Raw genomic sequence first — 14,094 nt, forward strand, 5'->3', positions numbered from 1 at the left:
CAGAAATCCGAGAAGTCAAGTATACTTAGAGTTCTTTTTTTTTTTAGAGGGGCTGCCACTGCTAGAAATTCCAAATAATGATGACAACTTTTATAATCAGTTGTTGACCTCATGCAACACACTTTATTTATCTTAGTTTTTGATACTCATTGCATTTAAACACATAAATGAGAACACGTCATGATTTCATGAAACAGATGTGTGTTTATTTTGCATGTGTTTCAAACACACATGCCTCTGTTTGTAGCACACATGTATAGTCAACTTTTGCATGTTCAGCTCTTTATCTTTGTTTTTGTATCCCCATTGTTAGTGGGGCCCTGTATTATCGCATGCACATACAGTCAGCAATCACAAAGACGTAAACATAATACAAATATCAACTAAATTCATAGAAGAGAACACAAAAATAAAATAATAGTCAAGCTTAATATTAGACACACAAATGTGGTCACTTGGCTGCTGAGATCTACCCAAATGAGGAAAAGATGGGCCTTCAAAATGCACCTCTTTCAAATGCAGGAACTGGAATGTACCAAGTGTCACGTCATCGCAGGGGAGGCCAAGAAATGTTTACTTTAAATAGGTTGTTTATTTTACGTGACATTTGAGTTTGGTATTCAGTTGTTTTTGTTTTTTGCATTAGATTATTGATAAGTTAAACTAACTGACAAACTAGTTGCTGTTTTATTTACTTCTTATAAGATAACTTCTTTGTTGTAGTTCCCCCGTTGGGCGTCTTTGGTGTGATCAGCCAGTATTTAAGTTCCCTTTTCTTTTGTGTCTGATAGCTCAGTTATATTTTCAGTCTGGTTTTGTGTTGTAGTTACTTTACCCTCATGCCTAACCAGCTGAGTCCCTCACAGTCTGTGTTTTTACCCCTTTTGGAGTATTTTGGAGACAAATGCTGGACTTTGTTCTCCACTTCAGGTTGACATTGTTTTGTTGATTTAGATCATAAATGCTTAGAATAAATAAGCTAATAAATGATGCATTATCACAACATTTGCACAGAACAGTAGATTTAAGCTGCAATCTCTGCATGTCTTCCTTCATTGCTTCCATGAACCGCCTTAGTGGCCTTCCGCTTTTCCTCCTGCCTGTTAGCTTCATCTTCAACATTCCACCATCCCTGCTCTGTGCATGTTGAGACTACCGCCGCCTCCTTACACTCTCCTCCATCTGCTTCCTAATCTCACCATAGTTGACAATGTGGTCTGCAATCATCACAATCCATGGAAACTCCAGCCTGACATTGTCCTTTAACCTCTTCATCACAATAGCAAAGAAGAAAGGCTCAGGACCATCCCTGATGTAATCCCATGCCCAGGTTGAACCCCTCTGGTGCTGTGCAATACAGCAAATGTTGGTATAGAGCCAATAATAAGTAAATACAGGGTTATACCAATACTGATACTGACACTTTTAATATACCAAAGGCAGACAATATAGGGGAGAGCAGTGTGTCATCACTTATGAAATGACCACTAAAACACTGTGATGTTTTACTTTCCATGGCAACATACACTGAACTGAGGCTAGAAACAAAGTATCGATCCTATCAACCTAGTATCGATCTGATAGTGATATCAGCATTGGTATCGATGGTATCGATGGTATCGATATTTCGATCGGCCCGCCCATCTCTTCCTTCTGCCACTCCTGCGCATACCTCACCACTATCTTGCTCATAACAAATGAATGTCAGGACTTTGGGATAAAGTATATCTGAATTCCACTTAAAGTAATACTTTAGCATTTTTCGCGGCCCGATTGGCTTTTGGGACCTCATGTTGCCATATTTCTTTTAATTTTTATTTTGTAAAGAAAGAAACGTAATCGTCCCTGGAGACAGTGTGTGTCGCGAAGTGAAGGCTTATCTGTATGTTTTTTTTCAAGGGCACAAAGCTGCGGCTCCCACTTCGTTTCTCAGCCGCTGTATTCAGCACTAAGACTCCTTTCCTCTGGAGCGGTCTCCGTCAGCGTCTCGCGGATGCGGGACTTTGTGGAGCAATCAGTGGACTCGAGTTCTCTGACGTCACCGCTGCTGAGAGAGAGCGTTCGGGGCATCAGCAGCAGGCTAGCTGGCTAACTGCGGCTAACGTCAGCTATGGTCCACCACCATTGTCTCATTTCTGAAATAAACAACTCATTGGAACCGCTCGCATAGCTCGGAGTACGCCGGGAGCATGGGGACCGCTTGGAATTTACACTCTAGCCGAAATCGCGATAGCGCACAGGAGCGAGGTGAGAGAGGCTTGCTACCTAACCGTTATCCATTGGTAAATGTGCTAGTTAGCTTGTTTACAGGACCACTGCAGTGAACACTGTGTGCTGGCGAGGGTACCCTCTAAATGGCTTATCTTATCTAACGTCAACTGAATATTCTGTGCTATCTGTGTTATGCTTTAGCTGTGATTCCAACTAACTACACTATAGTAGGTTCTGTCTTTAAAAAAAATCAGTTAGAGAAGGTTTGGGTTTTAAATGCTCCTTTGAGAGACGTGAGCTAACATTCACATATGAGCCACATGCTCCCGTCAGAGCACAGTAAGATGACCTGTATGTTCTGTGGATTCAGCATCACGAAGTTTGCAGTGTTTTGAAAGAGGAAACTGACCTGGTCTCTAAAAGCTGGTCCCCTCTTTGCAGTGAAGTGCTTGCGACACTGATGCTAGCTGTAGGCTGTAGCTGAGAGCACTCAGGATGAGTGGGGCTGGAGAGCACACAGACATCCTGTCGGTGGGAGACGTGGTCAGAGACAGATGGAAAGTGGTAAGTCCCACTTTAGAAGGAAGAAAAATCACGCTGGTTCATTTCTTCACTATAATACACTTGTTCCGACAATGAGACTTGCCTTCCTTTTCAGGCCAGGAAGATAGGTGGAGGTGGGTTTGGGGAAATCTATGAGGTTCTGGATCAGCTGAGCCAGGCCACAGTGGCATTGAAGGTTGAGTCTGCTCAGCAGCCCAAGCAAGTGCTGAAGATGGAAGTGGCTGTGCTGAAGAAGCTTCAAGGTGAGTTATACTGTGCCAAATCACTGGCAGAGTAGCTGAAGTAATTCTTGGGCAGGGTGTTTTCTGCGCTTAAATGCATTTGGCACCCATCAGAGAGTTTTTGGGCTTCCACCAAAACATAAAGAAACAAAGGAAATTCACTAGGACTGCAATTTTTGAGGCATATTTGTTTGTGGAGGTGAATTTATTCCGGGTTAGACTACATTTGTGTTCATGAAATGACAAAAAAACGACAGGGAGATGCAGTCTTGTGTTGTCAGGTAACGCAGACTCTTTGTCTTAACTAAATGTAGACCATTCAAGATTAAGTGCAAAGTCACTCCCCACAGGCTCAGTTTGAAAAACCCTGTTTGGGGGAAAAATAGTATGTAAAATGCCTTTTCTACCATTTCTTCTTAAAAATAGAATTTCTTTAATTCAATTAAAGTTGTTATTTCATGTAAATGTGGGTCATCTAGAGCACACAACACTGCAAAAAATGTGGTGTATCAGAATCATGCTTTGTAGCTTGTTCAAACAGGAAAGTAATGGATGACTTGTGTATTATCTCTAAGGAAATGTCTAGGATTGTACCACTTCATCGATATTTGCCTGGTTGACTGCAGTTGGTTCATTGGTAAATGACATGACATTCAGAAATGGCACTGGCTTTTTTTCTGTGGTCTCCTGTCGTTTTTGCAGTCTTTATAAAGGGTGTGATACAAAGCTGAGATAATTCTTCTTTTCCCCTTGTGCAAAATAGAATATGTAACAGAAATGCAAACTATACAAAAAGAAGAAGAGCAAATTCTTGTTTTGTACATTGGCTTTTGTACATTACAATTATTATTACAAATAATCGGTGCTGGAAAATATGTATTACTGAAAGAAATGTGTATATATATTTTATATACTATATATATTTATTTGCTTTTATAAAAATATATACCGTATACAGTATAATTCTAATAAATAATAATAAAAAATAGATATCTTCGTTCAGATTTACTAAGACAGGCTGCAGGCATTAAAATGCGCAGATGATGGAAGGGTGTAAAATTCTTCGGGTGGTCTACTAACAATGCAGTAAATTCATTTTCAGCTCATTTAAGTAATGACCAGCAATCTTCCAACAGCACTGCAAATTAGCAGCTCATACATGAGGGAGCGAGTACTCTACTAACAAAAATGATACAGTGTAACACAGTTTTACACATTTTCTTTATATCATAGAAATTTAGACCAATGATAGGCAGCTGAAGGAGAATCATCTTGTTTCTGATATAATGGCTAACTCTTCTCATCTATCATAGAGGTTGAGACAGCTGTGCTCTGGATACGTCTGACAGCTCAAGTGGTGCAGAACTTTTTCTCGATCTCTGTGTGAAGCTGAAATCTGTCAGTAACAGCTGACCTGTACGACATGTAGAGGAGCAGAAAACTTTATTTGCTGTCACATCCTGACCCATACACATATTGAACTTACTGTTGATTCTTACTGTTAATGTGCTCTCTGCGTTTTTTTTCTGCCTGCCACGTGAGGCTACAGTCAGTATTGCATGGCGTAGGAGTCAGACGGGAATCCAACACATTTCAGATGCGTCCTGTTAATTGCTTCATTTTCTCTGACATTTTAATATTGCGTGTCGTAGATCTGTTACTGGGGAGCAAAATAAAAAACTACATTGGAGTCGATTTGTAATGGAGCAGAGCGCTGTATGCAGACACACTCATCTGTGTGTTGAAATATGAATTAAAAACCCGAAACACTGTAAACACATTGCTGACTGTATAAAGTAAGTTGGCTGTCTGTTATACCCAATACACGACACAACCTTGTACAGTGATGAGCCACCTCTAATTCCTTTATATTTTGGTAGGGAAATGGGTATGCTTTCACTGCAATGGCAGTGTGTTTGACATCATTGTCGTGGTAACAAATAAAGTCATTGCCAATCAAATACTTCCCAGATGATGGATCAAAACCTCTTTCCTGCTCTTCTCTATACATATTGATGATAATTGGATTAATCACTCCATAAGACCAGTTACCAGACGTGTTGATTTGGGCTGGTATTTCTTTTTAGCCTGCCTTCTTTTGTTCTCCACTTGTCCAGTTTCCTTAGATTTTTCTAAGGACACGCTTAACACCGTGCAAATGTGCCAAATTATCAGCTAACAGTTCTTTGGGAATCACCGTGTTGATGTTTATCAAACTATGTTATCTTTGATGTTTTTCCTTGAGTCAGCTAAAAACATTGGAATGAGTCATGTTTTTTGCAAAAGGCTGCTAGTATCAAAATGCCTAAAGATGCATTTTAAGAACTGGTTCTTTGCTGACTTTTCTGTTATGTGGAGACAGCTCTGGTTCATCGAGTTAGGTGCTTTTTTTATATGCAAACAAAAATAAAAATCATTCCTTTGATAATGGGCTGGTAAAAAGTCTAGATGGAAAATGAGTGGAAAAGCAACCAATGTCCAAAGATGAATTTTGAAAGAACTTCAAAAATCCTGGAGAACTATTGCTCTAAAAAATACAAGAAAGCCTGACTCATTTGAAGCAAAAAATAAAGAAATGAGTGGTGGCTCAAGACTTTTGCACAGCACTGTATATCTTGTATAGGGATCTAATCCTTTGATGGGCTTGGCTCTAAACATGTTCAGCGTGAGACTAGGTAAAGAGCTGCAAGGCACACACAGATTTGAGTCATCCACCCTTGCTAGGTGTGCGCTTGTTCTCGTAACACATTCCCTGTCATTCGAATAAATTCAGATTCGCAGAAGCAACAATCACAATCACAGACATGGTATAAAACACGCTTTTTTCTGTGTTAAATTTAGCACAATTTGCAGTAACTTTCCAGCCATAAATCGCATTAATAGCTTAAATTACTCTCTGCCAGTGTTGGTCAAGTTACTTAAAAAAAGTAATCAGTAACTAATTACTGATTACTTCCCCCCAAAAGTAATCCTGTTACTTTACTGATTAATTATTTTCAAAAGTAATTAGTTACTTAGTTACTTTTTAAAAAACACGATTTACAACCTGAATAGGTGATAAAGCAATAGATCTTACAGCCCAATTCTACTTTTTCTGCATAATCCATCATACAAAATGTAATCAAATCTCTTTTTAAAACTTGTTTTATTAGTTTTAATCTTTATGCATCAAGCAAAAATGTAATTATATGCAACATTCTCTGACTGGAAGAAATTTGTTTAACATTTAAACCTTTTTTCTGCACATTCCAGCACATAAACTCACACTTACACTCAGTCTTTCAAATAGATGCAAGTAAAACACAGCAGAAAATAAATAAAATCAAACACTAGCGGTCCTGTTGCTCTATTTTCACCTGTAAAGCAGGAGTGGGGTAGGCAGATGTTTGCCCTGGTGCAGGTGTGCCGCAGCGGTCAGTTTCCCATTACGTGGTAGCGCACTTGGTGCTTGCTCGGAAGTTTAGGGGGGTTTTTTTTGCTGTAAAAAGAAGTTTTCTTCCCACGCACAACGGACGCTAATGTTTTTGTCACTTTTTATGGAATCAAACTCAAAGTAAGGTCAATACTGCCACGCTTTAAACGCTGCATGCTCATACTCTCTCCCGCACTCAATATATTATCCATTGTTGATCTGCACACAGCTGTTGTCACGAACGTCGCACTCGCCTACGTCACTGTCATGAGACATTCTCGCAAAAAAATCACGGTTTTAGTAACGCAGCGTGCTTACAGGAAAGTAACGGTAATCTAATTACCGTGTTTGCAATAGTAATCCCTTACTTTACTCGTTACTTGAAAAAAGTAATCAGATTACAGTAAGGCGTTACTGCCCATCTCTGTTCTCTGCCCCCCAAATTTTCTGGAGCAAAAGTAGCACTGACTCTGAACCTTATTAGTAAATCCTGATGGTAGTTTTTCAACACCAAATAGGGGTTTGAACATGAAGATGGGCAAAGCTCAAACTGTATAAATCTTTCTTTCACAGGCAAGGACCACGTGTGTCGCTTTGTGGGCTGTGGTAGGAATGATCGCTTCAACTATGTGGTGATGGAACTCCAGGTAAGAGCCTTGCAAATCAGCAGTAGTTTATTTAATCTGTTCTACTTCTTGAATTTGACGGTGTTGACTTTCTCTCTGAAGGGAAGGAACCTTGCAGATTTGCGCAGAACGATGACCCGCGGCACCTTTTCCGTCTCCACAACTTTAAGACTTGGCAAGCAGATTTTAGAGGCCATTGAAAGCATCCATTCTGTCGGCTTCTTGCACCGTGACATTAAACCAGTAAGTCGACCGTTGGGTTAGATCTTGTTTTATTTGAATATCACAAAAAGAAACTTTTAAACTTGTTTGTTTCTGTTAAAATTGTAGTCAAACTTTGCGATGGGAAGACTAGCCAGCACCTGCAGGTGCTGCTACATGCTCGATTTTGGTTTGGCCCGTCAGTTCACCAACTCCAGCCAGGAAGTCCGTCCAGTAAGTACTCTGTGCCGATTATACTAGAGCATAGTTGGGCTTTTAATCATAAAGGTACTTATATACATAAAATAATATGCTGAGAAATGGTTTTATAGCATAGTCTGCCAGCTGTTAAATTTTTTTTTTTTTTGGAAATTGATTTTAAATAGTGCCCAAAATAAATCAAAAAGAAGTTAGAAATGCATCACCCATGTTCTGTATATAAAAGTGCCAGTATGTATGTACACACGTAGACTCCCTGTGTAATGTTGTGCAGTTTAAAATCCTAACTTGATGTTAAACAAAAAAATATTGCTCTAGAGCACCAGAGCGTGATCCAGGTGTAATCCAGGGATTACAGAGTCAGAGGTATACATTAGAGTTCACACACAACAGCCTGGGACTCCACACTCAGAGCTAAAGTGTGTTACTTATGAGTTTTAAATGTGGTTTTAGCTTTGTGCTTGCTTTACATTTACACCCGTTTATCACTATCACTCTGCCAAATCTCTCTTTTCTTTCAGCCTCGTCCCGTGGCAGGCTTCAGAGGAACTGTGCGATACGCTTCAATCAATGCTCACAAGAATAAGGTGAGCTTGCACTGTAGATGTATTGAGCACATCGATTATATGGAAGTTGGATGTAGCCCCTGAGTCTGAAAAGTGAAGTGCCTTAAACTTAGCTTCTCTTTAATGGCCAGCAGGGGGCGACTCCTGTTGTTACAAAATAGTTTGGGTTGTATAGAAGTCTATGGGAAAACAGACCTTGCCTCCTTCGCTCTGTGACCTCGTCTTATCTTCCCTAACGAGTTAATGACCCAGTGGCTGGTTTCAGATCATAATGAATAAAACATGAAGTTTGTCAGTCTAAGAGTCAGAAAAGAGGGTTGTCTGGAATATGCTCAAATCATGTCTCAGATCCAGTTTTAAGAATCCAGTAGGTGAATATGGTGAAAATTGCTCAAATTGGGGCTTCATAACAGAACTTCACTAATCATATGGTGACATCACAGTGGCAGTGAGGAAACACTATTCCTGAGTATATACGTCTAGTTTTGGGAGCATATGTGTTTGTCATAGACATGGCAGGAAAGTCAAAATCCCTGCTGGCATTAGGTCCAATTTTACCCTTTAACCCCCGTGCCCCTTTTTCTTGTGTCCAAATTTGCAGGAAATGGGTCGTCACGATGACCTGTGGTCGCTCTTCTACATGCTGGTAGAATTTATGGTTGGTCAGCTTCCCTGGAGAAAAATTAAGGACAAAGTATGTGCCTCAGTGAGTTCATTACTACATTTTAGCAATACACTGTAAGGTCATCCTCTCACTCTTTTCCCTCCTGTCTTCCCAGGAGCAAGTAGGAAATCTAAAAGAGACATACGATCATCGACTCATGCTGAAGCACCTTCCCTCAGAGTTTAGTACCTTCTTGGAGCACATCATGACCTTGGACTATTACACTAAGCCTGACTATCAGGTTGGCATTCACTCCCTTGTTTGGCTTATTTTGCATGTGCTGTTTTTTCTTCTGCAACTGTAAAATGCTGATGCATGTGTTTTCTTTTTATTCTCCGTGACAGCTCCTGATGTCTGTGTTCGAGAATGCCATGAAGAGCCACAACGTGCTGGAGAATGACCCCTATGACTGGGAGAAATGTGATTCAGAGGATATGCTGACCATCACTGCCGCAGCAACCACTGCTCAGCAGCTCACCCGCCTCACGCCAGCATACTTAGGGTACGTGTTTGAAATGCCGTAGGTCCATCGTTTAACTCACACTTCCTTCACACTCGGTTGGGTATGCGCTCAGTTATATAGCTGCAGCTTTTTTTAGACTCGAAATCTGCACAGTCAGATATCCCTGAGAAATCACTGCTCTAAATTATGTTATGGGAACGAGTTGCAAGGTGACCTTCCGGTCTCTTCCACAGCATGGCCAATGCTTCAGTGCTGCCAGGCGAGCTGCAGAGGGAGAACACTGAGGATGTCCTGCAAGGGGAGCGCCTCAGTGACGCTGACAACTGCCCCCCGATACCCACGCCGACCACCCCTGGTGCAGACGTATGGGAAGAGATGGACCGTAACAAAAACCATAAACACGCTCAGCCAATGATCAGGAAGGTCAGTGGAATGTACTTTAATGTAAAGTATGATGCTCTTAGCTCGGGATGTAATACTCATACAGTAATGCTGCTCTTTTGTGCTGTCGGGTGGATCATTTTGCAACACTACGCTGGCTGCTCATGCCCCCCAGTCATCACACATCATCACAGAGTGTTTCCCATAAATATGATTTAAGAATACATTTATTTTTCAATGAGAAAAGCTCTCTCTGACCTCTGCTCCTACATCTTCCTCTGCTAAACTTTGGTTGAAATTGCTCACTGTCTTCCTGACGAATTGGTAAAGAAGAAACAACTTGGGCTGCCTTCCCCTCTTTTTAAAGTGTCTTGCTACAGTTTCTGAAACTCCTTCTTCCTCTTTCTTTTTTTCCCCAGGTTGTGAGTGAGGATGAACACAGTCAGAACCAGGGAAACCAAAGTCCAAACACCGGCTCCATGCAGAGCTCACCTAGACGGGTGCGTTCAGAGACAATGTTTTTGGAACGGGCTGCACCGTTGCTCCGGAGGATGAGACACAGTCAGAGCTTGGCTTTTGAAAAGAGGCTCGGACCAGAACCCAAGCCCACCATTGAGCGATTCCTTGAGGCCTAGTCAGTAATTAAAAATTGCAATTAAACAAAAGCTTCAGCCTTTAAGCAGACACATTCTTACCTTAATGCTTACAATGTGTCATTTCAGCCTGGGCAAACAGCGGCCTGTCCTTTCTCATGTTGGAGAAAAGTCAATTCCTGAAAAAGGCCCTGAGCAGCAGATGTCTTCCTGCAATGAAGAGCGCTCTGGCACAGCAACCCCCGACCCAGAGGAAGCCGCAGCAAGCAGCGGCTTTGTTGCTGTAAACTTTAGTCCTGTGCCTCAAGAGGGAGACTCTCAGGAGTGGGTGATGCTGGAGCTAGAGCAAGGATCTGGAGGAAGCAAGCCAGCAGCAGAAGCATCACACGAGGGCAAGCCTGGGTCTCACATTGCTGCTGACACGGAGAACCACTCGTCCGAGCGGCAGGATGGCCAGTCCACCGGTGTGCCCAGCAGCCCTGTGCTGTCACAGATGGCCATGCCTGGCACGTGGTTACTGGGACACAGAAGGCTGCCGGGCATGCTGGGACAAATGCCTTCAGTCATTATGGGAAGGTCCCAGATGGAGCAGGTAGGAATAACAATAATCTTGTTGTACATTAACTGAGATCAACACAGGGGAGATGAATTCGACTAAACAGGTTCAACTTAAGGCTGACTTCACAAAGAGTTTCCACAGTTGCTATGCAAATGTAGATGCAATTTGAATGTTGGATGGATAATTTTAAGAATAAAATTTAACAGCGTACAACAGAAAAGAAATATCCAGTTATTACATGCAAGGTTAATATTATATCAGTTAGCTATTGTCTTTAATCTTAAATGTTATTCCCATCTAATAATCATCTAATTCCCTTCAGTCCTCCAGCTGTGCGCCACAATCACCTGTACAGGAGAGGAGTGATGCAATACCTCTAGAGGCACCATGTGCTAAATCTGAGGAAGGGAAGTTGGACTTGGCTCCTGTCCCAAGCCTTGCCAAAGGCCCCACAGCTCATCTGGCCAACGACAGAGACCCAGAGAGCGATTCTGGTCTGCCCGATCGCTCATCGGAGCCGAATCAGCAGCCTCAAGCCGATACCGTGGGCGGTGCTGTGGAGAGCACAGTCACCGTGTCCTCCTCGCCGCCTCCTGCTCTGCTCAAACGAAGGGACTCTCCCTCATCGCCAAGGTTGAGTCGAATCCCTGTCCGAGATCCCAGCAACCCCCTGGACTCTCCGAGCAGGGACTTGAACATAGAGAAGCGTAACCGCTGGAGCAGTCCCATCCCTGGCTCCCCCACCCACTCACCCTCTCCATCTCTGTCCTGTGACAACCTCCCCTCCGCCCTGCCCAGAGACAGGCTCTCCTCAGACCGAGGCTCCAGATCCGACTGTGCAGGAGAAGACCCTCTCTCGCTGTCCTTGTCATCATGCAGTAAAAGTAAAATCCCACGTCCTGTGAGTGCCACGTTTGTGCCGGAGCAACTCACTAGCAGGTTTCTGCCCCGGCCACCTCCTGGGAAACCGCCCATCCGCCCATGTGTAGACAACAGGTATGTGGTCCAAACTGGGGAAATGTGATACAATCATTGTTTCCCAGTAGTTTTTTTTCTCACCTGCCCAAGAAAGTGAAATGATCTATAATTGATGTACTACTAATAATAATCCACTCATTCCTGTTCTGAATGTTCAGCTGCTGCTAACCAGTTAACTCTAAACTCTGAACCAGTAAGCAGTAAAATGTGCAAATGTCTGATGTGATTTGTGTGTAACTTTTGAGGACTCATGAATGCCCGCTCTAATCCACACACAAGTACGAAGCAATTTGACCAAACATAAAATTAATTTACAAATGCATACGATTTTACGATGCATGCGCACGTGGAGATTTGAGACTAATTTCATGCTGCCGGCTTCGGACAGATCCATGAATGTACGCAGTAGTCAACTCCCAGTGTAAAACTGGGACATCTGGGCAATACATAACTGTATATCTAACACAGCAGAGACAAAACAAATTTATGTTGTCAACAAAAGTGACAAAAGAAATTAAACTACAGCCTTACATTAAAAAAATCAACTATATGATTCTGTTTGGGAACATTGAGTTTTAAAAAAAGTGAAAATAGGGCAAATAATAATCTTTTTTTTCTTTGACTGCACAAAAATCAAAGCATCCATCCGTCATATTAAGTCTGTTTGAAAACAAACAACAACAAAAGGATGGACACTGCCAATAGGATAAGCATACAATGAAACTGGAAGCACTGCTGAACTTTGTGTATACAGACAAACATAAACAATCATACTATTAAAATAACAGAATAATAAAAAGTAGGTTCTTTGCTATAATAAATTAGAACGATAAATAAATATGTAATAATCCTAATGATAGCAGCTAATACTAATACACAGTAATTCAAATAGCTGCTGAGAATTAGTTTTGTTTTTTTGTTTTTTTTGCAGACGGCGGCGGTTAAGGGTGCGTGCCAGCAGCACCAGCGACGCAGACTTCCTGGCGAGCCTGACCCAGCTGATGCAGGACCGCAGCGGGATGCTCTTCAGCCCGCCTCCTTGCCCTCGCAGCTCATCTTCCTCCCTACAGCGTTCGCTCAGCTCCTCCCCGTCCCGGGAGCTCCGCGACGGCGGGGCACTGCAGGGCCGTAGCCGCTCTCCGTCTAGCTTATCTGGCTCCCCTCCTCGGCACGCTCACCCTCCGGACAGGTCTGGCGGGCTGGGTCAGTGGAGCCACGGCTCCAGAGGAAGGGGTTCGATCTACGAGGGTAAAGGCTCCGGCAAAGTGACTTGATGTGGCCGTGTTTCCACACAAATGACTGATCCGTATCGTGCAACTTGTAGCGAGAGGCTGCCTCACATCCAGTCACCCAGATAGCATGTGTAAATATGGTATTTACTCAAGGGAATGTACTGTATGTAATGTAAAGTGTATGATAAATTGTATTTATTTATTTATTCATTCATTCCTTGGATGTGTCTCTCAGAATACTTGACTTTGGTGGCTTGATACCTGCAGCAGAAACACAAATAGTGAGAAAATCTTGAGATTGCCAACTTTTACCTCTCATATCACTACACTCTCTTAACACTCCATATAGGCCTACTATGAGACCAAAAAGGTTATGTTTAATACTTGAGGGATGTAAAGAAATCTAAAATAAAGTAATGCTAATTGTAGATATGTACCATTAGGAAAATGGTATACACTAATAGAGACCATGTACTCACATTTAGAACACTACAGTAGTAAACAACACCACAAGCAGCACACAGACATCAGCATTCATGTATAGAAGCAGGGCATGCAGTCCCATATTGACCTCACTCCTGTAAAACTGCTAGATTAATTATAGTATGTAACAATGAATTGCTCATTTTGGCATATCAGAGTGTAATAGTGTGCTCTTACTTTGCTATAAAGTATTTAACATGCAGAAGGCATCAGCATATTAGAATGTACATGTTTAAGTGCACTCATACTTTAGTATTGTAATCGTGCATGAGTGTCATTGCAAATGATTTCTGGGTTGTTTTTTTTGTTTTTTTTATTTGTACAATCGGCTGAAGCATCTGCATTTTTATTGAGCTGCTTCTGATCAAAATACATCCATGACATAGACCAGCAATGACTTGGACTATTCCTTCTCATGAGTTTTAAATTGTATCTTGTTGTTGTGCTTCATGCTTATCTTAAAGACAGTTTTAATATAGTTTACATTATAAGTAAGTAAACAAATGACAGCTCCCCCACAAAAGGTTTTCCACCCCTTTACGTCTCTGCTTCTTGATAATTAACAGAATTTATGCAGTTTCTGTTAGAATCAGCCAGTTATCAGATAAGGGGGAAAGAATGCACAGATGAACCTCGACTGAGCACGCTCAAGTGAAAAAGTGAGGTCAGACAACATCTAATATTTAGATAAAGGTAGATTAACTATACATCACACTGTGTG

The 14,094-nt window shown here is 41.8% G+C and overlaps 1 protein-coding gene across 1 annotated transcript; it reads left to right on the top strand.

Moving 5' to 3' along the window:
• Positions 1–1,700: 1,700 nt before the first annotated feature.
• On the top strand, positions 1,701–13,763 carry ttbk2b (tau tubulin kinase 2b). The gene is made up of 15 exons (XM_085246908.1): positions 1,701–2,247; positions 2,653–2,775; positions 2,870–3,017; positions 6,982–7,055; positions 7,137–7,277; positions 7,365–7,469; positions 7,976–8,041; positions 8,622–8,714; positions 8,800–8,925; positions 9,029–9,186; positions 9,381–9,570; positions 9,948–10,162; positions 10,251–10,713; positions 11,003–11,676; positions 12,590–13,763. Exons 2-15 carry the CDS (start codon positions 2,707–2,709, stop codon positions 12,930–12,932), a joined length of 2,865 nt encoding a protein of 954 aa, XP_085103034.1. The 5' UTR covers positions 1,701–2,247; positions 2,653–2,706; the 3' UTR covers positions 12,933–13,763.
• The last annotated feature ends 331 nt before the right edge of the window (positions 13,764–14,094 follow it).

Source organism: Mchenga conophoros, linkage group LG15 (genome assembly GCF_057382185.1).
Source record: "Mchenga conophoros isolate Kocher_MC1m ecotype Shallow Benthic linkage group LG15, M_conophoros_male_GT1.1, whole genome shotgun sequence".
In the NCBI taxonomy this organism is placed as follows: Eukaryota; Metazoa; Chordata; class Actinopteri; order Cichliformes; family Cichlidae; genus Mchenga; species Mchenga conophoros.